The following is a 23,865-nucleotide window of genomic DNA, read 5'->3' as shown; positions in this document are numbered from 1 at the left end:
TAAACTATTACATGTAATTGTTCCTTCGAATATATAATACTCACAACAGAAAGTTATTTGGTAACTTTATATTTCAACGACTTAGAAGAACACACATCATGAACTTGAAATGGATAAAACATTATATTGTACAACGTATAAAGCCTAATAAAGACCCTATACATATATCAAAAAATATGATCAGTTCCATACAAAAATTAGTTGGAATTCACAACGTTTTTGGGGATCCAGAACGCAGTAAGTCACAATTATTTTTAAAAAGTGTCTGTACAAAAAATAACTAACCAAAGATCTATGTCTGTGTCCATGAAGAATCTTAAGAAACATTCAGTAGTAAACAGTAAAAAAAACAAAAAAGAAACTTTTTTTTCTATATCCTGGAACGTAAAGGAAGAAAGAAATTCGTTTTACAAAGTCAGCTTAAATAAAAATAACAAATCGCAATCAGATGCTGTTCTCTTTTCAAACATTCAATTTATAACTTACTTTGCGGCTAGTATACATTTACCTACACACTCAACAATTCGTAACTAATTTCAGGTTTTTCACCGGCATCAATATTTGCCATGTTTCTATGCGCCGGAGCGTTTGTTTACGTGGGCACAGTGAGTCAGAGCGTGTATTTGATTAAAGTGTTCCCAGACAAAGTGGAGTGTTTCAAAGCCATGAACTGCCTCAGCTCAACCTGTGTCCCCTTGTCTAAATATATCTTTATGTGGACTTCAAGGTACCTTGCTTTTGAAATAAATCTCAATCTCACAATTTCTGTTTCATATTTGCCAATTTATTTCAAAGCAAAATATATTGTACCGAAATAATATGAAATACATTTTTTACTTAGCGTTCAGTTGAAGGAAATATTCGATATGAGCCGTCAAGGTCTGAACTCTATCCCGGAAGAAACGGCTCGTATGAAAGTTTTGAAATCACTAGAAAAAGGACATATTATATCTTGTCTTGTGATCGTCAACCAGGCATCTTCTCACTTGATCTACCTTAGTCTACCCCTATTGATGACGATTTTTGGAAACAGCAGGTATTTGCCAACGATACCTGGCGAAATTTTAGGTAAGCTTTTTAATTATCATACATTATTAATTAGGGATTAATAACCACTATTACCATATATGAAAATAAACTTAATAACTTGTCTACAGGATTTAGCGGTGCAGAAGAGAGTCCATACTTCGAAATAGCATTTGCATTAATATTCGTGGCGACGGCATTTTCTGCCATCAATCAAACCGGATATATCGTGTTGTTCGTCACCCTATTATCTCACGAGCTCGGCCACATCTACGCAATGACAGAAACCCTCAATCAAATTCAGAGGACAATGTACGACGATACAATAACTAAAGTAGATAAAGAAAAATCAGTAGACGAAAATCTTAGATTTTATGTTAAACATCATCAATTTTTCATGCGTTATCACGCGAAAATAAGAGGACTGTACAGGATCATATTTGGATTTCACTTCCTTTTGATGACAATTGTTCTAGTGACAACTCTTCAGACGTTAAATGCATGGAATTTGAGTAATACAATATTGACGGGTGTAACGGGGGTATTACCCTTGTTCATATATTGTTTCGGAGGAGAGCTGTTGTTCAGCGCTGAAGGCGAGATGTCGAAGGCGGCGTACTCGTGCGGCTGGGAGCTGATGGAAGCTAAACAAGCGAAGATCGTAAGCTTCGTGTCGGCTCTGTCGCAGCGGCCGCTGTACCTCACCGCCGCTGATGTTTTCATTATGAATCGAGACACATTCGGCAGAGTCGTACAAGTCGTTTACAAAATTTACGCAGTTTTCAATTAATTTCCCTAATTGATTCTCGCTCTGTTATGCATTTTCATTCGATTTGAAGGCTGTTGAAATAAGCACATTGAATCGTTGTTATTGCTTTTTAATCAAATCGTACCTACCTAATTTTTTTCTTTAATACATATTGCATTATATTATTAATTTTTTTACACTAGATGGCCTAGTAAGAATAAATAATAACTTAAAATATGAAAAAGATATAACTTATCGAATTGAGAGTTTTCCGTTGCACACGTTTAGAAGTTAAAGAAATACAAGCTCAAATATACAAAGTCGATGCATTCCTTAGTAATATGATGCACAGCGCCCCGGCCACATGGCGCAAATCACATGCAATTTATCATACATGCGAACTGCAGACGGCAAGGATTCCCTCTTTGTCAGGTATGCACTATTCATAGCATATATATATACATTATTTATTGTTTTGAATATATACATTTGTAGTAAAACTTAGGTTCTTAAAATCTCAGGATATCATATAAGTTGGTACATAGGTATATTAAGCTAAAAAGAATTGCTGGATACAATCTTTTCGTTGTTACTTGAGTTAATAAGACGTTTGAATTCCATATTATTTATTGTACATTGGGAATGTTGTATTTGACGTAGTTTTAACAAAGCTCTCAGTCCAATTGTAAGTATTATTTTTTTATCTTACAAATAACAACTCACTTGTATTTTCTTTCACACATAATTGAAACTTAATACCGAAAAATGTTTATTTTTTCAGAATGACAGCAATTCCGTGGAGTTGGGAATCTCAGCAAAAGTGACGCCGTTTTTCATTCTCGCCGGCTCGATTTATGGTGTGCGTTTGTCATGCTCAGTCTACCGCTGGTCTGCGATAAACAAAATAAATATTTTAGGAAAGCGTCATTCCACCTCCCCGTGTTGTTGTGATGAAATAAACAAGTCTTTTTAAATAAATAAAAATGTTTATTGGGTTGCTCCCCATTGTGATTAATAAATAGTGTTACTTTTACATTGAAATAATTCAAAGTAATTCAACTTCCCTGTTAGGAGCAGACAAGCCAGCACAAGTCTCAAGGACCCTTTCTTCCCCAAGTCAATTTCGCCTCATCTCGTATTTATGGCGTAATTCAGATTTAAAGCTCATGGTGAGTCATTGTTTCAAATGAGAACATAATATGTAGCGTCTGTAGTAGTAGGTATTATCGTCAACAAAGGGTATTGTCCAATGCTTTGTGATATGTCGCGTGGCCGCGTGTAACCACAATTTTCGCTGGACTGTATCCACAGTATATTTGGAAATAAACGTGAAATAAATGTCATTTCAACAAGTGGTGTCTAGATAGTTGGGTACATTTATGTAACTATATTTTTTTACATAATAAGTGATCTATTGGACGATTTGATAATATTCACACGAGTTTTGAGGGATTACGGAAGGGGATTGGAACTAATCTCACCAAGTCTCTCCAGAGGGAAAAAGGGAGAATTTTTTTAAATGCATCAAGTTATTTATGGACTCTCTCAGTATGTGTGTAATTAGGTTATTCCACGTCCTAATTACAAGATGGGAAATTTAATTCGAAGTGATAAATGGTACGGATGGTGCCTAAAATGGCTGGGGATTGATGCGAATTGGCACTGTCCTTGGCGTGATGAATTCTACTTACAGATTTTGTTCATTTTTAGGATTCTGCACATCAAAAAGTAAAAATGGAACCTTAATACCCAAGATCACCTCGATGTCTGTCTGTTCGTCTGTCAAGACACTTTTTCGAATGCGTTGAGGTGTCAAGTTAATTTATATACTTACTTAAAAAACTAAATTTTGTTCAGGCACTTATATAAAGTGAATAGAGTTCCTGCAAATGATTAATGAATTAATGGATTTATTTTTATGTTGTGTCTTGAAGGTTCAAAATTAGAACACATAAATAAATCCTATTATTAATAAAAGTTTATAAGTAGGTACACTACTGACAGAACGAGACAACCTATTTTAGCTTATAAGCTAAACTATGTTATGTCTTGTTCTGTCAAAGTCAAATACCTACTGTGATACAATATCATATATTTAAAAGGTGGTCCGCGCGTCCCGCGCGTGGTCCCAGATATAAGTGTGAATATTGGTGACCTAAGTACCTATGTAGGCAAACAAGATCAATCGATACAACCACTTATCGAAGTCGCCAACTCTTTAACAATATTTCCTGAGTTCACCGGATCCTTTCACAATGATCGCGCAATTAAATTATGTTCGTTAAAAGTTTCCTCGGCAATAGCAATTCTTACAGCACAACTTATTTTCTTTTTCTGTTAACTAGTCATATATAAATAGCGGGTAGATTAATTAAGGAATAGGTACGTTACCTTTATTCGTATGAGGTACATACACCAACGTAACGTAATAAGTTTGATAAATTCAATTTAAAGAAATAATTACACTAACATTCAATTTTTAAAATTGAATTTATCAAACTTATAAATACACATATACATCCAGGTGGCCTAGAATCCCACTCCATGTCCTCCCGTGGATGACATACTCTTTACATGATTATTTATAACTGCGTTTGAATTTAAAAAACCTGAATATTTTAATGAAGGTCAATTAAATTTTAAAATATTTCAATCGTATTAAATATCCATTCTATACCTCAGGAAAAAAGATTTTCAGATTCATTTTAAACTAAACAGCTTGGAAACCTCACAGGAACACGTAGAAAAAGTTTCACCTTTACGAACAGTCTTTAATTTCCGCTGTAATAAGAGGAAAGCCGGCACATAATGACTCCTACAGCATTTCCCTCACAAAAGATTCAAAAGTCCGTGTCTGCCTAAGACCACTGCTCATTTAACAGCACAGTATCACCTCAACGTTCCTTGGTGTATAGGATTTTGAAAGTAAATAACTTTTTCACAGCTTTTCTTATACATTTTGGTAGGTATACCTACTTTCCCACAGCGAGGCTGCTGCGAAAATTTTCCGTAGACCTACTTAAATCTAATATTGCGAATAGAGGAAAAAATTATGTAAAAGGTTCAAAATCTTGGTTTTAATTCTAGTCATACTTATTTCCATGCCGCTCTCCAATTTAATGTATAAAACCATTTCTCTGGCTTTAGAAATAGCAGCATATGGCGAGGTACGGATAATAAGATAAGATAATAACAGAAACCGGAGTATCGTTAACTAAAGTTTCGATATTGGTAACCGTCCACCTAACTGACGTCAATCCTCCTGGGAAATACTATTGTTGCCTGTCACCTTCCAAGTCTATGTGTACCTAACTCCCCTCATACTACTTATAAGTGGAATATGGAGTGGCCCTATTCTAGGTCGGAAGTCGAGCTATGAGTTGCGAACCCCGAAAGAAACGTTACGCTGTATGTCTAGCGTGTCGAATTGATAAATTTGTCTTATCACCTTTGAGAAGAATCTCCCGGTTATAGCTTTCGAAATGCGCGGAAACAGTTAGACACATAATAGTTTAGTTACGTATGTCACAGGGTTCGAAAATAAAAGAAAATCTGTTTTAATAAACATTTTATTGTTTCTTTAAAATTAACAACTGCTTGTCAGTTTTAAATTTACTTGTTCTCATACTAGTCCACTGTATACTACTCTGGTTCATAATTTTACCAATCACGAATTATTACTAAATTTAATTGATGTTCACTATTCTGTAAAATTTGTTTGATACTATATAGTACATACTCCCTCCTTATTACAGTAGGTATCCCTAAATATGAACCACAGATATTATTCAAACTACAGATTCTACCCACTCGCAACACAATCATAATTCATTCACAATATGGCAAAACAAACCCAACAAAACATATAGGATACTTTCCACCAGGGCGGTGCCACTTGATTCTAATATTATTTAATTTTATAATTTTTCTAATTTCACTATTTTAAAGTGACGTCGCAAGAGTCCCAAAAAAGTATAAATTTCGTTGCAATTTTTTTCGTGAAACGCCCTGGGCCCTACTGATAATATAGAACAGATTCTGCTAACCTTAAGACAATATCGCGTCTCAATCAATGGTAATTCTTATATACACGCAATAAGAACTATTGCTATTGAAACTCGGTATTGACTTAACATCAGAACATGTTTCATCTCATAATCATTACTATAGAATATATAGGTTTGAACTAACATTTTATTTATTTTCAACAAAATTCAACAATAAGTACTGTGAAGATTGTTTACAAGTTAGGACTCGTAAGAAAAATCAGACTTTAGTTAGGCTAGCCCTGGTCGTATTGCATAAACACATAAATCCAACAATCACAAAATAAATACTAGTTCATATTTCTTCTCTGGCGATGGTCGAATGGTAACTTCTTGTTTTGGAACGTGGTGACTCCTCTCGAAGTTTTATTCTTAACATTGACTGTTATCTCCGAGCTCACCAGTTGATCTAGAGTCTGTGAAATATAATTATTTTAAATGTCAATTTTTAAAAATTATTCACTTGCTTTGGATACATTACTAGTTTCGAAGCAACTTGCACTTATTACTATAAGATTTGACTCCAAATTTTATGTTAATATATATTTTTTACTTATTTGCATTTGTGACTATATATTTTTGTTCTAAATATGTATTCTTGGCATTAATAAATAACTTGGCTATTATACAAATAAGCGGGAAAGCGGGAATTATAGATGTAAAGGTGTATTTATTTGATTATCCTTCTTCCAATGCAAATCGGAACATTGGTAATATATACCTGATTATCAATAAGACCTCTGTCATTTAGAGCCTTCTCAATGGTTTCGAATTCCCTCTGAAGATCCTTATCGTTCGACTGCTCCACCGCCTGCCGTACTGCCGATATCTAACAAACATTTACATAGTTTTATATGATAGACTAGCGGCCCGTCCCTGCTTCGCTCGGGTAAAACCTTAATAAATTATACACCTAAACCTTCCTCAGGAATCAAACTATATATAAATAAAACCCGCATCAAAATCCGTTGCGTAGTTTTAAAGATTTAAGCATACATAGAGATATAGGGACAGAGAAAGCGACTTGGTTTTATCTATGTAGTACGGCATCATTAATATTGGCAAAATTCATATTATTGTATTTGACATTAGAAACAAGTTTTTTTTACAAATAAAGACATTTTTGCCTTAAGCTTTTATTAATGTCAAAGATGTAAGCGGCTACTGCGGAAGTAGAATTTAACTTGCAAGATTTGATTACAAACAAATTCAAATTATGCTCAAATATTTTTTGAAAAACTTAATTTCATTAGTTACACACACAATTTAGTTAAGAATAAGGAAGAATAAAGAAATAATTGGCTATTTAACAAAGGGTAAAAGAATAAAATGTACTTAAAGTCATTTAAACAATCAAACACAATTTTATTGAGTTTGTTAAATAAAAGTTTTATACATGACTTTTATTAATTACGTAATTATTTACTATTTTTTTGTTCTCGATATATTATATTAGGAATGTATTTCGACTCCAAAAATTACCCTTTAAATGATCACTTAAATAATGAACTCACCGTTTCCTCGAAAAAGGTGTGTCGGGTGCCGGCGGGCGCGTCCAGCTCCAGCACAGCGCGCAGCGCGCGCAGCGCGTCGTCCGCGCGCGCGCCGCGCGCCAGCGCCGTCGCCTGCGACACGACACCACATTAACCAAACAGATTAAACCATTGGTTTAAGCAAACGTTGTTTTATAAGAGACTTTGTTTTAAATATGTGGATTGTGGAGATTATGATGTATTCTACATATGAATTGAGTCTATTTCAACCTAAACTCACACTCCTGGATTTATTTATTAGAGCTCATAATCATCATTTTGTTTAAATTGCTTGTCTGTATATGGTTCATAAATTTACATAAAAACTTTCAACTGAATTGATTTCGTAATCGTATCTGAGCTATCATGGAGGTCGACAGACATACAAGTTATTTTATAAGGGTTCCGTTTTTTTATTTATTTTATATACAGAACATTAAAAACCTACCTTTATATTCCTGATTGTAACATAATTTTGTTTCTGTGTTGATATTGCCTCGAGTGCTATATGTGGGGCCCCTTGTTTCAACGCCAAAGCTGAAAAATATTAATAATATGTATGAATTAAATTAATATCTCCCACAAAAATAAATAAAATTAATGTATATAATATATAGTATATATAAAAATATTTAAAACCAAAGCTGTACAAAAGATTCCCTCCTTTAATCACTTTCACTTTCTTTGTTGTAAAATATTCTAAATTAACAAACCTGCAAAGAATGAGCTTGCCCTTCTGACTGGTGTTGTCCCAACACTGGTCATGTCAGACCACAAACTCGAGGCATATTCTAAACTTTGTTTAGTATTCTGTAAAAAAATCAAATAATATAAATAATTTTACATATATTTTAAATAACCTTTTTAAGTGTGCCATTGATAAAAAAACCTGCTAGCCGCTGGTAGCTAACCCATATCTGGTTGCAATTCATATATATTTAAGTTCAAATCTTCCAAGATAAATTAGACCTTTTAAGTTTTTATTTAGCTTGACACATAAAAACATTTCTAAATTAAGCTTCTCACCTGTTTGTAGCAAGCAGCCAAAATTAAAACTACAGAATATTTTGGGTATTTGGTCATGTTTATCTGTTTTTCTTTTATGACCTCAAAAACTTTGTACATTTCATCATACATCTCATGGTTATACAGTAGATCGAGTAGCAACTGGTAGCTCACCAACTGATCAAAGAATTCATTGTTGGCTGGATCATAAAAGCACTGAAATTTATTAATTTGTATTATAGTTATCATGTATACAAACAAGTTAGAAATACTACTTAAGCACATAAAATGATACATGTAATCTTGGAGTTCACTTAACATTAACCATTCAATCACACAGAATTGATACACAATAGAACAATTGTTTGACTGAGCAAAGGTAGACAGGTAGGCTTTGTATATTTTAATTAAGCTATATATGTAAATATTAAGAAGAGCCAAATTAAACTTTTCATAGTCATTAAATGATTATTATTAAAATAATTTGCAATATTTACACATTGTAAAAAAAATTATGCTAACTTGTAAGGCTTCCTTTGGGGCATCTAAAAAGTGAAACATTCTCATTACAACTGGTCCAAACACAAAAGACCCAAAGCGGTATTCTGTTGATTGGGTATTGAATCTGAAAATAATTTTCTACTTTGTAGAGATCACAGCAAATGATTTACAAAATACACACAGCACAGAATTTAAAAATGCTTTGGAAAAAAATAATAAACAAAACATACTTTTTAATCATTTTAACTATAAGGTCCAAATCCGTTGGTTCTGCTATATGTACCATATTCTTCAGATCTTCCGTGAAAATCATATTTTTTGAATCACCAACAAATTCAATCATTTTTGTTCTGAACTTGTCTGAGAAACTAACAAACTGATCCTTCACTCTCTTTCTGGTTTGGAGATAGTTATCTATGCCAAGAGATAATGGAGAATACAGATGCTGAACTGAAAAATATATTTTATTATTTAAATTATAATGGAGAATTTTGTTTCCTCTGTGTAAAGTGTTGAATAATTTTATATATTGGCTTACAAAATAGTATTATATTACAGTGAGTTTTTGTTTCAATAGGCACATTTATTCCTATTGAAATAAATTTAATCTTACCTTTGGTAAAATGTATTGCTCTACATGGGCCGTGTGACCTACACGGAGAAAACAATCTCAAGTTATTATTAAGCGAAATTTTAACGAAATTTTTGACAAATATAGACATTTTAACGTTCCGGTTTTTCTTTTTAACTATATAAAGTTTCTATTATGCAAATTATACGAACGAACTGTAGAGGCAACCGAGGTAAGTTTTTACTTTTAGGTTATTTTAATTTCCGAAGTTTTCCGGCGACAATATGACAATGACAATCACTTGACAGACACTTTTTTTTTTGTTTCGTTTAGAATGGCCTGCTGCATACACTCTGATAAGGATGGAAAAGGGAAGGGCCGCGGTGCGCGCGGGTCCCTTCTTCTTTCTAAATCTGGAATGGTGGATGGAATCTATGGAAAGGCGATTTAGAAGTACTTCGTACAGAGTACATAATGATTCTATGGGAAAGGCATGGAATAGGGCATATTACGCAAATTTCAGCGCAGATGGCGCTACTGGTACAACTAAGGTGCACAAACATTGCCAATGTAGGGAAAAAGCGCCAAGTTGCAGATTTACGACCAAAAATACCTTCTACGCAATCGTGGTGCGAGTTTAAAGGAAAAAGAAAGGATTTAGTGGACTATCCTGAAAATAATAACACTATTTTATATTATATTATATATATAATATAAAATAGTGTTAATATAAAATGGTGTTATATTATATTTGGTCAACTGTGGTCATAAACTGATATAAACTTGATTTTGACTGAAAATCTAACCTGTATGAAGGCCATATTTTAATAAGTATTCACGTGTAAAGTGTTTCGACCTTCTTTTCGACCGTTTACTGGCTCCAAAATTTTACAGCGTAAGGCATATTCCATAGTTTTCGAAGTTTTTATTACTAACACTTACATAATGAATGGATTAATAAAGTACTCTAAAATAAACGTTTTAATCGACATAGCAAAAGGCGGCAAAGCTTTTGTGTACCTAACATACAGTGCTGTACTCTGGCGGGATAAAAGTGCAGTAATACTCCCTATTTGTAGGTACAATGGAAAAGGCGTTTGATAATGACAAGCCCATGGATTTAGTAAGTACCTACCAATTCCATGAACAAGCCAAGCATAACCACGGATTTAGATGTAAGCATAACAAACATTTTGGTTTCCAAGCCTAAAATAAGGTCAAAATACTAATTATCCAGCCAAGTAAGACGCAGATCGCACAAAAATATGGGATACTGGTGGTCACCATCACCGCATTGCTGTCTAAAGAACTATAACAATACATGTACCAGAGCGCTTATATCTGTGCAGTGCAGAGTGCTAACGTCTTTATGGCTTTGACTGATAAAACTAATGCCTACTTTAAACATGTAGCACACATGTCTCTTTGTCCCATATCGTGTAAGCATCGTGTGAATAAAAAAGAACGTGTGGACGCAATGACGTGCTACTTGCGTGCTACGTGTTTCTTGGTAACCCCGGATTCGGAAAACGGATATATGCGGCCGTAATAACAAATGTTTCTTTGTACGTAATAATAATAAATTTCTGTACACCTACTGTTGAATCGCTAGTCGATCAGCATGACGAGCCGCGAACGCGAGCACAGTCGACGAAAACTGCAGTTTACAAGTACAGCTACTCGAATCAGATATCATTGGTATAGGACAAAAGATTTATGGTTTCTACTTTATCGTCTATGTTGACCTCTATGGTTAATAGTTATGGTTAACCATAAAATTTTAAAAAATGACGTAACCATATCAATATCTTTATTAATTTTATATCTAAAAATATTATCAAAACCTGATTCATATTGTGAGTTGTGTATGGTAACGAATGATTTTTAAGTGAAAGTTAGCTTGCTGTTTTTTAAAAGTGATCAGAATAAATTGTTTTTTTTCGTTTTTGCTCCAACAAAGCTGTCTTGCGTACACTCAAAATTGGGAATTTTGTTTGTACACAAGTTATGAATTCTATTGAAATTGAAGCTGCTAATATTATAGTCTGTTATTAATTTCCTGATATGAAACCATTGTACAACCCATATGATAATAAATAAGACTATATAAATTAGCAGTGATTTATACTAGCAAAAACAGTACCCATGACATGAATTGATAGGGTACTTATTGATATTTGTATTAGTTTCAACGCCAGTGTTTAAAGCTGCCAATTCTAAACAAAATAATAACAAAAATATTAGCAAACATAATTCTAGTTTATTTCTCAGGATATTGTAAGAAATGCTGTACAGCATTTGGCTATAATTTCCTAACCAGTGAGATCTAAATTTTATACAATCATAGTAATTTTTAAGTTCATGCAATGAGTACTGTTTTCAGATAAATTCAAGTTTAATTAATGAAGGAATTTGGATGAGTATCTAATTTAAGAACTATCTACATTATTTTTAGAATTGTTTCAATTTTAACTCCAGTATTAGAAATCTTTCATACATAGCATTTTTTTAATGTGAATGTTGTGTATTTTTTCTAGCCCACAAGTATTAGCCTCATAATGATGTATTGACTATCAACAACCACTCTTGTCAGGATATAATGCCATGGATGGTACTGTAAAGTGACAGTAAGGTTTGGCGATGACAAAGTTTGGCCAAGAAAATGGACTCTAAATTATAAGTTCCAAAACATAAAAATGTTGGGACTGAGTACTGATGATAAACACAGGGTGGAAATGTAATCAATGATATAGTTCACTTTGATTTAGATGTACAGTCAAATTCATGAGAGTTTTACTTAACGATTGATCATAATATCTTGTTAACTGCATTTCTTAACTTTCATGAAAGTGACTAAATGCTTCAAATATTTAAACACAAGACTAATACAAAAAGTTACACATATGAAAATATTAGCTTTCCTAATATTTTTACTGTTACACTAAATTCTAATTTTAGTATGTCTTTACAGATCTTTAATAGCCAGTAACCAATCAATTTCAACCAAAAATTCAAGTGATTATAGAAATGGCAGAAATCAGACACTACAAAAGTAAATCATCAAGAAGTTTCAGGGAAGAAGCAAAAAAAAACAAATCAAGAAGAAAGCATCACAGGGACACAGACACAAAACACCATTATTCAGATGCCAAAACTCCACCGCTTCCAGCAACTATAGAAGATTTATTAAAAAAACGGGATTCTCTTAAAGAAGAGCTTACAAAAATATCGGATAATAATATAAGAGTTGTCATGACTGAACATAAAATTTATAATAAAGATAACTCTAGTAGAGTACACTGTAAAAGACATTCAAATGATAAAAACAAACCCACTTCTTTGCAAAAAAAGAGCAGAAAATCTTCTGATGTTTCTCCGGAGCTGAGCCATGATTATACACATTTAGATTCAGAAGATGAAGAAAGCATTATAGAAAAACGAAGACTACAACGCAAACAACTATTAGAAAAACTAGTAACCTCTTGTAATGATAAACATAAAGGTGATAAATTAATAGAGAATAAACAAATTAAGAAAACTAATAATGAGGTGCAGGAAAAAAAAATTGCTTCAAAACCCAAGCCTTTTCCTAAAGAAGTACCAGACATGTTTTCTGAAAAGGATGATTTTGGTGTCCACAATATATCAGATCATGTAAAACAGGATAAGGACAATAATGTACAATTAACAGATAATTGGGATGATTCAGATGGATATTACAACACCACTATTGGTGATATAATTGACAACAGGTATACTATCAAAGGTATATTAGGACAAGGGGTATTTGCAAATGTTGTTCGTGCTCAAGATAACAAAAACAAAGATACTAATGTTGCTATCAAAATTATTAGAAATAATGAAATGATGTACAAAGTTGGTTTAAAGGAAATATCACTTATCAAAGAAATTAATAAAGCAGATCAAGATAATAAATATCATTGTGTGCAATTAATATCTCACTTTAAACACAAAGGTCATCTGTGCCTGGTTTTAGAACCGTTGTACATGGATTTAAGGGGGGTGATCAAAAAGTATGGAAGACATGGATTGAATATGAAGGCACTCATGAGTTACAGTAGACAATTAATGTTAGCTTTGAGATTACTTAAAAAACTTGGAATTCTGCATTCTGATATTAAACCTGATAATATTTTAGTTAACGAAAGGAAAAACATATTAAAATTATGTGATTTTGGATCTGCATCTAAACTTAATGAAAATGAACCTACACCTTACCTAGTTTCAAGGTTCTATAGAGCACCAGAAATAATACTAGGATTACCATATAACCATGGCGTTGATATGTGGTCAGCAGGGTGTACCATTTTCGAAATGGCAACTGGTAAGATACTGTTTACTGGTAGTTCAAATAATAAAATGTTAAAATGCTTCATGGATTTTAAGGGAAAGATTCCTAGCAGGCTAATAAAAAGAGGAAAATTTAAAGATCAACATTTCAATTACAACAATAATTTTCTGATGCATAAAAGAGATGAAGCAACACACAGAGAAAAACATGTTGAAATAACCAATATTACAGCAACAAAGGATCTATACACAGAAATGCAAAAAGCTTGTAAAAATCTAACAGCTGAAGAGGAAAAGAAATTGCCCCAACTAAAAGATTTCCTTGATAAGATCTTCATGTTTGATCCCAACCACAGACCATCTATATTAGACTGTCTGAAACACCCTTTCATTCGAGCAGAATTAGAAAAATAACAGGGGTACATTTAGTTCAATATTAAAAATAAAATTCTGTAATAATTTAATACTTTGATTTTATTAACTTCGCCCACATGCATTTCTGCAAAACCTCCCTAATACACCACCCACCACCAGTCCGCACTGGAGCTACCTGTCATGGCGTAATGTGTATATTATTAGTCTCATTCAGACTTACCGAAAGGATTATAGAAACAACAGGTGCAGAAATAAAACAAAGTATTAATAGAGGTATACGTTTTAAGACGCTAAGACAAAACAACAAAAAAATATGCCATCAACCAAAATATCACTTAAAAACTCACATGGACAAACACCACATGAACTATCACAATTTAAAAAGAAAATTGACAATTATGGTGTATAAGTAGATCAGTTATAAATTGTTCAATTGACTGGGTGTCGAAAAAATTTAACTCAAAGTTGCATGAAATTACGATCTCACGGAGACTAGTAAATAATTCTTTTAAAACTGCACATACTCTATGTTTAATACTAACTCACAACTTCAATGAAACTTATTTTTTATTTAAAACAATATTGATAAATCTAGAACTATTTTACTCTAATGATTTTACGCTGTCAACTTCTACTGTGCTTAAAGTTATACATTTTCCAAATTTACTTTTGCTGTCATAAATAACCATATGCCTTCCGCGATCGATTTAAAATAATATATTTAAAAAAACTTAACAAAACAATAAATCAATATACCATCACAGTACATACGTAGCAAGTAATATATAACTTAAGAGTTAGGTTATATCACTCAGTGTATACATTGAAGGGCTATATTTAGCAATAAAATAACTACAAAAAGCTAATGTAGCAAACCATCGTAGTCTTAGATTAAGTTCATTAAATCACGTTAAATAAAATCATTAGAAATGATAAACGACCTTTCAAAGAACCAAATCGAAACGTAAGGTGAACGTATAATTTATAAATATTACACATTTTTTTTTCTCAATACGACGAAGTTACCTTACAATAAACAATACAAAGGGGGTTTCCAATCTGAATACTAGTAAGTACTACTCCACCAAAACAATTAGGCGCATGACAGGAATGCGGTTTCGGCGCCCGTACCTCGTCTCACCTCCCCGCGCTCTCCCTAGTGACGCGCAGTCGTGTACTCGCGCTCTGCAGTTACACCACGTGCTTTCGCGCCTCCTAAAATTTTCGTTGTCAGTTGGGTTTTTGTTGAGTTTGTGTTGTTAATTTTTGTTAAATAATTGTTATTAATTCATTCTGTGTTGTTTAAAAGTCCCGTGTTGTTTTTGTTGTTGATATTTTTTGTTAACCTCATAATGGGTAGGAAAAAAACTATCCGTGGGTCCGAAAGGACAATGATATTAAAAGTATTACATTTTTTTGAGGAAGAAAAGTTGCATGGAATAGCTATTCCAATATCTCAAGTGGAAAAGCGAGTGTGTACGGCTACTGGCATTAGTCGACGCACATTGGCCAGAATAAAAAACGAGGAAAAAGAAGTTTTGGAGAAACTAAGGCTTTCACCACAGCCGGGTACGTCAAGCGAAGCCCCAACAGAGACAGTCAAATTACCCACTCCAGGGAAAAAGCGAAAACAAAAGAAAAAGCTGGAAATTGATGACTTCATGATTTGTGCAATTAAAACAAAAATTGAAAGCTTTTATGACGTGTACAAAGAAGTGCCTACATTGAAAAAAATTTTAAACGTTGTTAAGAGAGATCTTAACTTTCCTGGTCAAAGAGAGACCCTGCGAAAAATTATAACAGAAAGTTTGGGATTTAAATTCAAAAAGTGCTCCAAAAAACGAGACGTGCTCATAGAAAGACCTGAAATAGCAGCGTGGCGTGCACGTTACTTAAGAAGATTAAAAGAAAACGACGACTTGGGCCCGGAAAAAAAACCTGTTATTTTTACCGATGAAACATGGGTCCACTCGCATTACACTGTCAACAAGTGTTGGCAAAGTCAAACGGTCCCAGGCATAAGAAAAAACGATAGTGCTGGCCAACGCTGGATAATCGTTCACGCAGGTAATACCCAATGAGCTGTCTTATTAGGGTTCCATATAATTAATATTTCTGCACGTACGTGATATTCTACTTTAATAATTTAACTATTGTTCATGTCACTACACTGTTTATTAATGTTTATATCTTTGTATTTCAGGAGGAGAGACTGGGTTCGTCGAAGGTGCAGACTTATTATACAAATGTAAAAGTAGTAAAGGGGATTACCACGACGAAATGGACACAGAAAACTACACGAAATGGTTAACCGAAAAACTAATTCCAAATTTGCCACCTAACAGTATTGTTGTCATAGACAACGCGCCCTACCACAGCAAGCAATTAAATAAGCCTCCTACTATGGCCGCTCGTAAACAAGACATGCAGAATTGGCTGAGCGAGAGAAACATTACGTTTGACCCGCGAATGACAAAGGCTGAGTTGAATTATATTATAATTCGCAACCGACCGGAAAAAGAATATTTAGTGGACAAACTTTTAGAGGAGAGCGGTCACGAAGTCCTCAGACTTCCACCATATCAATGTGACCTCAATCCTATTGAGTACATTTGGAACCTGGTCAAACAAAGAGTCGCCGACAAGAATGTCGATCAGTCAGAGAGACAAATCGAAAAACTAGCCAGGGAAGCCATACAATCAATAACGCAAGACGATTGGAAAAAAGAAATTAATCACGTGGACCGGTTACGGAAGGCGTACTGGGAAAAGCAAGGTTTAGAAGACGCAAGAGAGTTAGTCATAAATGTAAATGACGACAGCGATGACAGTGATTTGGAATCACATTCAGATTTTGAAAGAATGTCAGGGATTGAAGAATTAGATTCTGATTAGAACAATTTTTCAAATTATTCCAATAAATAAAGTACATTTAATCAATTAGGAGTTTTATTATTTCCTTTGCACACACAGTTCTCTGTTCCCAAAATAAATAAAGTATAGTTATAATATACACATACTAAGTTGTATTCACAATAGTTACTTACCAGTTTCATACTAGGTATCAGCGAGTCTCGAATATTCCCCTCCCTAGCTACAGTGACGCCATGTTTGCCATGTGCCTAATTGTTTTGGTGGAGTAGTACAACTTGAATCGATTTACGTAAAATACTGTTATATTAGAAAGTATAATCATTTTATGCATAATGAAAGTAAATCGCTCACTTTGCTTTTATATACCTAGCAATGAAATCAAAAATTATAATTATTTACGCAATTTATCTCAGAAAATAAGTATTTAATAAATACATTGATCATCTGGAACAAAGTCGCAAACCTGATTACTTAGATATTTTCGTGTCGCTTTACTACTCGATGGGCCTTTATCACACTTTAAAGCTATAAGAAAATACTTCTTTCTCGCAGATTTCTACTTTGGCAGAAAATATCCTGTTACATGGCTAAAGGTTACTTAAAATCGGTCCCTGTCTCGAGAATACCATATAAAATGGCCGACTCACCGACCTTTTGCGCACATACAAGTGTGTGACAGAGACAGATTGAATGCACAACTACGCAAAAAGCACGCCGTTGTCTTAGTTATTCCAAAAATAAATTATAATGAGATAAATATATCAATTGACTGCTAAAACTTGGCTTAGAAATCTCATACAAACCCCATAAATTTTAATGCTATTCTTTTCTAGAATCTATTTTGTAGCCTATATTTTATTTCGTACGTTTAATACGTATAATTAAGAGGTTATTCCTAAAGAAAAAGGTACAACTATTACAGGATAAAAATATCTAGACATAGAACTCACTAATGATCCGCCAGGTATAAACTTACTTTAGAGAGGACGAATGACATTGGAAAAAGAAATCTGATTTATGACTTAAGTTTCTCTATAAGTTACACTTTTTATTTTTATTTACACGAATTAAGTAGTTTTTACAGCTAATATGTTAGAACGCAAAAATCCAATTCACAAAAATGCTTCAACCACTCGAAATTGAGTAAAGTCCTTGCTAATTGGACGTGTTGCAACTTTGCACAATTTGTGAATCCTGAGTCTAAAGCACTAATTTATCGGATGGATCCATTGCATACAGACTATAATAAAGAAATGGGATGTACCACAGTCTCAATTAATTCGATTCGATCACTGGCTCCGACTATCACAAAGTAACTTGACATCATGAAACGAAATTATAAAATTTAAATTGAGATTCCCATGTACTGTTATATAATTTTAAGTAGCACTAATTATTTAAGATATGCATTCACTTGCCCGCAACGGATATCAATGAAAAATTTGACATATTCAATTAGAATATCCTTTAGTTGAACAAACTGTGTAAGTACTTAACAAAATCAGTAAGTGCTTTAGGTAAGAGGGTAAGTACAGTCGGGGGCGAATAAACCAAACCACTCACCTTAGTAACTTAGTCCCACAAAAGGGTCAAGTTTATCTGCCCCCAGCTGTACATAAGTGTGTCAAAATCCGAAATGAACAAGCGAGCACATGAATAAATAAATATACAGCGCCAGATAGACTCGCGCCGCGTCCGACACAGAACTCGAGTGTCGCATGTCGGTCAATTTCGCCTAGTATAATCTTACACTCTTAATTAAAATGTTATTCTCAAATTACCTTGAAAAGTACTTTGTCTCGTTCTTTCAAATACCGAAAAGAGAAAACATAACTATTCTAAACATAAATATTATATCGTTAATTACAAAGGCGCGAGAATATCCGACGTTCATATTACATACTACGTATGATTACATATCTTTGGATGCGTGGTGTAGCACGTCCGGTGGTTATGTGTCAGGCGTCCGGTGGCAGGCGGCGGCGTCGAGCGACTGTCCGGAGGCGATGGAGTCGGGGCTCTGCAGCGAGGCGCTGTACGCGGCGCGCATGGGCGTCGTGCCCTCCGCCTCGAACAGCGTGCTGTCGTACACGCTGTTGCTCTGCTGGGGGTAATTTACTATTCACTTACCGAGTAATGCCATCCAACTCCTAATATTATAAAGGCGAAAGTCTGGGCCTATTTGGTATTGAGGCAGCTTATAGGTTGAATTAACACACAGGGAACTTTTTATGCCGAAAGTACGCGTAGGAATTGATTTAACACGCCAACCCACGTGGTGGGTCATAGCCCATACTCCTAAAAGGACTGTGCCCCAGCAGTGCAGTGGGGACGTTTAAATGGCTGTTGATAATGATGATGAACACCTAATAAATATTACGAGAACATGATGCTGTGGGATACGCTGCACTACAACAGTACCTGGTAGATATAGTCAGAGTCGGTCTTGAGTGAACTGAAGCTTTGCTGGTGCGGCAGAGACACCTGGTCGTCGTCCAGTGGCTCGTCCATCTGAGCCTTGTACGAGAACATGATGCTCGGCTGGGATACACTGAAATACAAGGCATATATTAACAATTATCTCTTTTTAGACTAATATCTTACCACTAGAATAATATTATGCTCTGTGACAACATACAATTTTTTAATCTTATTTGGTACACATAGTAAAATATCTTTATATTTTACTACATGTACCAAATTTCATAACAATCGGTCCAGTACTTTCGCATTTATAATATTAGTTGGGATGGTACATGGTAGTGTTTAATAGTAACTAAAATTAATTGGGTATTTACGAATGAAAGATACCAGTGATATATAGACAGTGAATTTTGATGCACCTTTCACTATTACAAAAATTCATCCGGATACATCTATGTGAACATTTCTGTTTTTTCACATTGTGTACTCAGGCAGCCTATTTTACCTGAAAAACTCGCTGAGGAATGTATGGTACACGAGCGGCGTGTAAAGAGAGAAATACAGCCAAGTGGTGACATCGACGATGCAGAGCCCGGACTGCAGGGAGCCCCACGCCAGCAGCCCCGCGCCCACCGCCTGCGTCGTGTCCAGCAGCGCCAGAAGCAACACGTACAAGTAGAACGACAGCTTGGCTGGAAGGCAAAACGGGGTGATTGCCATATAGTCGATGGTCTGACAACTAGGGGTGCCGTCGAACGTGTGACGACGGAAAAGTAGGATAGCGGATAAAACGTATGAGAAAGAGAGAGAGAGATAGCAAAAGTCCTCACTCATACAACAGTTATAATGGTTTTCGACAAATGATACAACTAAATTGGCAAATGATACAATTAAATCTGGCATTAAAGTTTCTACAACTATTGCATGAGCATCCATGTTTATATTTTATCCCGAATAAATAGTAAGTATTCTTCTGAGGATAAGCCCATAATTAAACTGATGGCTTAACAAGACAAAAATATATTTATACACCTTTAATTTTCATCAGCATGTCATCAGATAAATGTTAGCAGATTTAATAATTATGTGTTCACTTAGAAGTTGATTTTGGGTACAGTGCACAATCAACATCATACTTATCACGAGTGTGATTGCAACTCTAGCTGCATATAAAAAAATATATTATTAAACATACAGATATAATCTGCACAAGTCTTAAAGTGCAGAAAAACTGTGCACAAAATCGCAACGTACGCCCTTTTTGTGTAATAAACGTTATGTAGCAGCAACGCGCAGGTAAGTCAACTCACCCTTAATCAAATAACAGAATATTATGTAAAGTGTCTGTCCATGAATGTAACGATGCTGTTTATACAGGACTGGGATTTTAGCAATTCAAATATAGAGCTAGTGACAATTGTCGATTTTTTTTAAAGAAAACATTATGTACATATTTTCCTTATTAGTACCTATTTTATTGTATAGAAAATAAAATATTTTTTTATGATTTCAAAAAACAAAAAGTTGAACAGACATTTTATTTTCGAAGTATTAAAGTAAATTTAATAAAATTGTAAACAGTAAAAAAATAAATAGTAGTAAACATAAGATTGATTGTGCTATATTTATCCTCTCAACAGTAATCTGAAGCTATTAATTACACAATTTATTGCTCCAGCAAGTGAGGAAATGGACAGCACCTTATCAATGTTATTGTACCTATTTAGAGAGAATACACAAAGAATATGATAATAACATCTATAACAACTAGTTCAGGTCTTTAAAAAGTCATTAGAAATGTTATATTATAATTAGTTATGAATTATACTAATTAAATTGCATAACATGATACAAACATGAGTTGCATATAAAAATTCGATTGGAACACAGGAGTGGAGAATTCACACGAATAAATTCTGCCGAAATACACTGAACTAGCCATTTAAACTATGCCCATGTTCAAACTGTTAGACATAAACTTTTAGAATCAATTAAGGAAGAGTGGCTTTTGAAAACAAAATTAAAGATTGTACCAGCTTGTTGTTGTTTTAGATAACTATAATGGGTAAATTATCATACTGACTTACATACTAATATATATTGCATTTTTTGAATAATCTTAACTATATAAAGAAAAAATATAGACTGGATCAACCAAATTTAATTGCTGTACCCTACTCCCATAAGCCACATAAATGTTTCAAGATATCTCTAAATTTTTGAAATATTTTGTTATTCTACTATTATGTGTGAGGCAAATAGAATAATCTATGAAATGAATATTAAATTTCTATACCAGGGATAAATTATTTTTATTTATATGGAAGATGAATGTGAATTATTTCATATGCATAAACCATTAAAAAAAACTTACTTGGTAGAGCTAAATAGTCTCTCAGAGGAATCCATGGCAGAATTAGTATTAGGAAGTATATCAATGCGAAAACCAATGAAGATGTGAACCAAAACAGCATGCCTCCATGTCCAAACAGGTCATAGTCCCTCGCTTCAATATGGAACATGTCATCCGGCATAACAATCTCCAGTGTGCCTTGTGTTATAGTGAATGCTAGAGAGATTAAAGATGTAGCAAGAAGAACATATCTGATGCTGCTGCGGCTGTCCAAATGTCCTGAAATATGACAGGAGTCAAGGTTTACTTTCATTGGGAAATTTGGTTAAAAACAAAATAGAAAACAAAGTGCGCCAAGTTGCCATCAAAATTTTAAGTGTAAACTCACCAAAAGCCAATCCAAATATCACAACACTCATCTCAGTAGCCAGAAGAAAGAACCTGACAGTCACCCATAGAATCTTATCTACCAGCCCACCCACTGGTACAGCAGCATTGACCGTCATAGACACAGCGCATCTCACCAAACTTATTATTACATTGCCCCATACCAATGCATAAAAAGTGAGGAAAATAGGGCTACTTGTAGCGCGCAATTTCAACTGGGCTTTATTGAATCTTACAACTAAAAATAACACGAACAGAGCATTTGGTATCAAAATAATCAAATCCCATATGCGGACCCTGAAATAATAAAAACGACAATATTTCATTACAAGTGACAAAACATAAAGCAACCACTCCAACAAAAACAAATACAAGGACAAACATGATTACCTACCTCGAATTATTTATCTCGTAATACAAAACGTATTTACAAAAAGTCTCTTCCTTAACAGGGGGGTAATCCGATCCGTTGATGCCATACATTTTCTTTAGTCATACGATTTTCCAATACCTTACAAATGTTACGAAAGCTAAAGCCTTCGATTTGTGTGGTAGTTAGGCATATCTCCTTGCTTGAGTTACTGGTTACTCCAATGGGCCTACGTTACGTCAACTTTGTTCGAACATCTTAAATCTACACACCACTCTTCTTCGGAATAGATTTGCCTATTAGATTTCTAGATGCATACAAACTATTTAACGTACAATACGACATCTAAATCAACCGCGTCTGTAGTATTTTAACGCACTTTAGCCACTGGAACTAGAAAGAAGATCAAACATGAAAATTACATTAGATAGGTAGGTACCTGTCTACAATACTAGTACTACTGACATGACATCACAGTCCACAGAACATCAAAGTCACTTCACGTCAAACAAACCATTATGCCTGAATGAAATCAAATGTCTTAGCTAGTTCTAACCGATAGACCGCTAAAGTCACTATCATTTAGTACGGAGTACCTCTACTAATATAGTATTACTGCATATTTATCCCGCCAGAATACAACACTATGTTAGGTACACAAAAGCAGGGGGGTGACACTTCTTAGGCGCCTGTCATTCGACATAGTAACAGGCGCCATCTGTATTTCCTAACTTTAAAACTTTTATGCATTGTCAGCTTTTTACCAAGAAATATATTTGTTGGAATAAATAATATAATACAAATTAATACGTAGAAAAAATCCCAAATTATAATAAATAGGGATGCAAATCCCCCTTTAAAAACTTGTTTGCCACACGAAAATCTACCGCTGGTAAGTACCGCCGTGTTTTTTGATTATTTCGTGTGCTACTGGTATCTATTTTAGATATTTTCACTTCAAAATTCGACTTGAGGAATCCGTTCCCGTGTTTTTATTTTAATTTTCTTCAATTATGGGATGTTTATATTTATATTTTGCTGTGGTGTGCTATTGTGTGAATTTTCGAAATTATTTCGATCTAGCTTTTGCCCGCAGCTTCGCCTGCGTGAATTTCATAACAAAATCTCAGTAATTTTTTTAATGCGTACTCTGTAAGATTGATAAACATATATGCACAAACGCATTTTTTCTCATTTTTAGTTCAATTTTCTGTTTCCCACTACGTGTATCGTCCCGCAAACTTGCCCAATCCCGTTATGTAATGTAGATATCCCGTACGTTTTTGCAATGTGTCCCATCCTGTTTCCCACTACGTGTCTTCCCATTTCCCGCTCTTACTCC

At 34.2% G+C, this 23,865-nt stretch overlaps 5 protein-coding genes across 16 annotated transcripts; 3 read left to right on the top strand and 2 right to left on the bottom strand.

Moving 5' to 3' along the window:
* The first annotated feature begins 596 nt into the window (after positions 1–596).
* On the top strand, positions 597–2,092 carry LOC128677890 (odorant receptor 10a-like). The gene is made up of 3 exons (XM_053759055.2): positions 597–727; positions 842–1,068; positions 1,158–2,092. Exons 1-3 carry the CDS (start codon positions 666–668, stop codon positions 1,814–1,816), a joined length of 948 nt encoding a protein of 315 aa, XP_053615030.2. The 5' UTR covers positions 597–665; the 3' UTR covers positions 1,817–2,092.
* Positions 2,093–5,327: 3,235 nt separating this feature from the next.
* LOC128677986 (pentatricopeptide repeat-containing protein 2, mitochondrial-like) lies at positions 5,328–9,717 on the bottom strand. Its single transcript, XM_053759204.2, has 9 exons — positions 9,472–9,717; positions 9,089–9,308; positions 8,880–8,982; positions 8,379–8,573; positions 8,066–8,162; positions 7,801–7,889; positions 7,335–7,445; positions 6,542–6,649; positions 5,328–6,236 (listed from the first exon to the last, which is right to left on the bottom strand). Exons 1-9 carry the CDS (start codon positions 9,578–9,580, stop codon positions 6,111–6,113), a joined length of 1,158 nt encoding a protein of 385 aa, XP_053615179.1. The 5' UTR covers positions 9,581–9,717; the 3' UTR covers positions 5,328–6,110.
* A 1,258-nt stretch (positions 9,718–10,975) lies between these two features.
* Positions 10,976–14,204, top strand: LOC128677983 (serine/threonine-protein kinase PRP4 homolog). Of its 11 annotated transcripts, none has more exons than XM_053759192.1 (3): positions 11,159–11,285; positions 11,967–12,166; positions 12,401–14,204. In XM_053759192.1, the coding sequence occupies exon 3, from the start codon at positions 12,457–12,459 to the stop codon at positions 14,152–14,154; it is 1,698 nt and encodes a 565-aa protein (XP_053615167.1). In that variant the 5' UTR covers positions 11,159–11,285; positions 11,967–12,166; positions 12,401–12,456; the 3' UTR covers positions 14,155–14,204. The 11 variants fall into 11 exon arrangements, with proteins under 11 accessions (XP_053615177.1, XP_053615167.1, XP_053615172.1 ...); XM_053759193.1 differs by having other exon boundaries at positions 11,181–11,299; XM_053759194.2 differs by having other exon boundaries at positions 11,193–11,294.
* Positions 14,205–14,435: 231 nt separating this feature from the next.
* Positions 14,436–17,097, top strand: LOC128677985 (uncharacterized). The gene is made up of 2 exons (XM_053759203.1): positions 14,436–16,182; positions 16,319–17,097. Exons 1-2 carry the CDS (start codon positions 15,468–15,470, stop codon positions 17,008–17,010), a joined length of 1,407 nt encoding a protein of 468 aa, XP_053615178.1. The 5' UTR covers positions 14,436–15,467; the 3' UTR covers positions 17,011–17,097.
* A 165-nt stretch (positions 17,098–17,262) lies between these two features.
* LOC128677987 (transmembrane protein adipocyte-associated 1 homolog) lies at positions 17,263–23,006 on the bottom strand. Of its 2 annotated transcripts, none has more exons than XM_053759205.2 (6): positions 22,548–23,006; positions 22,155–22,450; positions 21,788–22,045; positions 19,919–20,105; positions 19,411–19,540; positions 17,263–19,093 (listed from the first exon to the last, which is right to left on the bottom strand). In XM_053759205.2, the coding sequence occupies exons 1-6, from the start codon at positions 22,634–22,636 to the stop codon at positions 18,941–18,943; spliced, it is 1,113 nt and encodes a 370-aa protein (XP_053615180.1). In that variant the 5' UTR covers positions 22,637–23,006; the 3' UTR covers positions 17,263–18,940. The 2 variants fall into 2 exon arrangements, with proteins under 2 accessions (XP_053615180.1, XP_053615181.1); XM_053759206.2 differs by having other exon boundaries at positions 17,263–19,090; positions 22,548–23,002.
* Positions 23,007–23,865: the final 859 nt, after the last annotated feature.

This window comes from Plodia interpunctella, chromosome 18, assembly GCF_027563975.2.
Source record: "Plodia interpunctella isolate USDA-ARS_2022_Savannah chromosome 18, ilPloInte3.2, whole genome shotgun sequence".
Classification (NCBI taxonomy): Eukaryota; Metazoa; Arthropoda; class Insecta; order Lepidoptera; family Pyralidae; genus Plodia; species Plodia interpunctella.
Note: the sequence above shows the minus strand (reverse complement) of the source record. Positions and strands in the feature narration are given on the sequence as shown.

Bases quoted from the DNA above. Each gene is read 5' to 3' on its own strand.
- LOC128677987 (XM_053759205.2), bottom strand. From the start codon at position 22,636: ATGTATGGCATCAACGGATCGGATTACCCCCCTGTTAAGGAAGAGACT. The intron at 22,046-22,154 runs GTGAGTTTACAC...GTCATATTTCAG, and splicing joins GATATTTGGATTGGCTTTTG to GACATTTGGACAGCCGCAGC. The intron at 20,106-21,787 runs GTAAGTTTTTTT...TTTGCCTTCCAG, and splicing joins AGACTATTTAGCTCTACCAA to CCAAGCTGTCGTTCTACTTG.
- LOC128677985 (XM_053759203.1), top strand. From the start codon at position 15,468: ATGGGTAGGAAAAAAACTATCCGTGGGTCCGAAAGGACAATGATATTA. The intron at 16,183-16,318 runs GTAATACCCAAT...TTTGTATTTCAG, and splicing joins CTGGATAATCGTTCACGCAG to GAGGAGAGACTGGGTTCGTC.
- LOC128677890 (XM_053759055.2), top strand. From the start codon at position 666: ATGAACTGCCTCAGCTCAACCTGTGTCCCCTTGTCTAAATATATCTTT. The intron at 728-841 runs GTACCTTGCTTT...TTTTTTACTTAG, and splicing joins ATCTTTATGTGGACTTCAAG to CGTTCAGTTGAAGGAAATAT. The intron at 1,069-1,157 runs GTAAGCTTTTTA...ACTTGTCTACAG, and splicing joins GATACCTGGCGAAATTTTAG to GATTTAGCGGTGCAGAAGAG.
- LOC128677986 (XM_053759204.2), bottom strand. From the start codon at position 9,580: ATGTCTATATTTGTCAAAAATTTCGTTAAAATTTCGCTTAATAATAAC. The intron at 8,983-9,088 runs GTATGTTTTGTT...AATTATTTTCAG, and splicing joins ATAGTTAAAATGATTAAAAA to ATTCAATACCCAATCAACAG. The intron at 7,890-8,065 runs GTTTGTTAATTT...AATATTTTTCAG, and splicing joins GGCAAGCTCATTCTTTGCAG to CTTTGGCGTTGAAACAAGGG.
- LOC128677983 (XM_053759202.1), top strand. From the start codon at position 12,457: ATGGCAGAAATCAGACACTACAAAAGTAAATCATCAAGAAGTTTCAGG.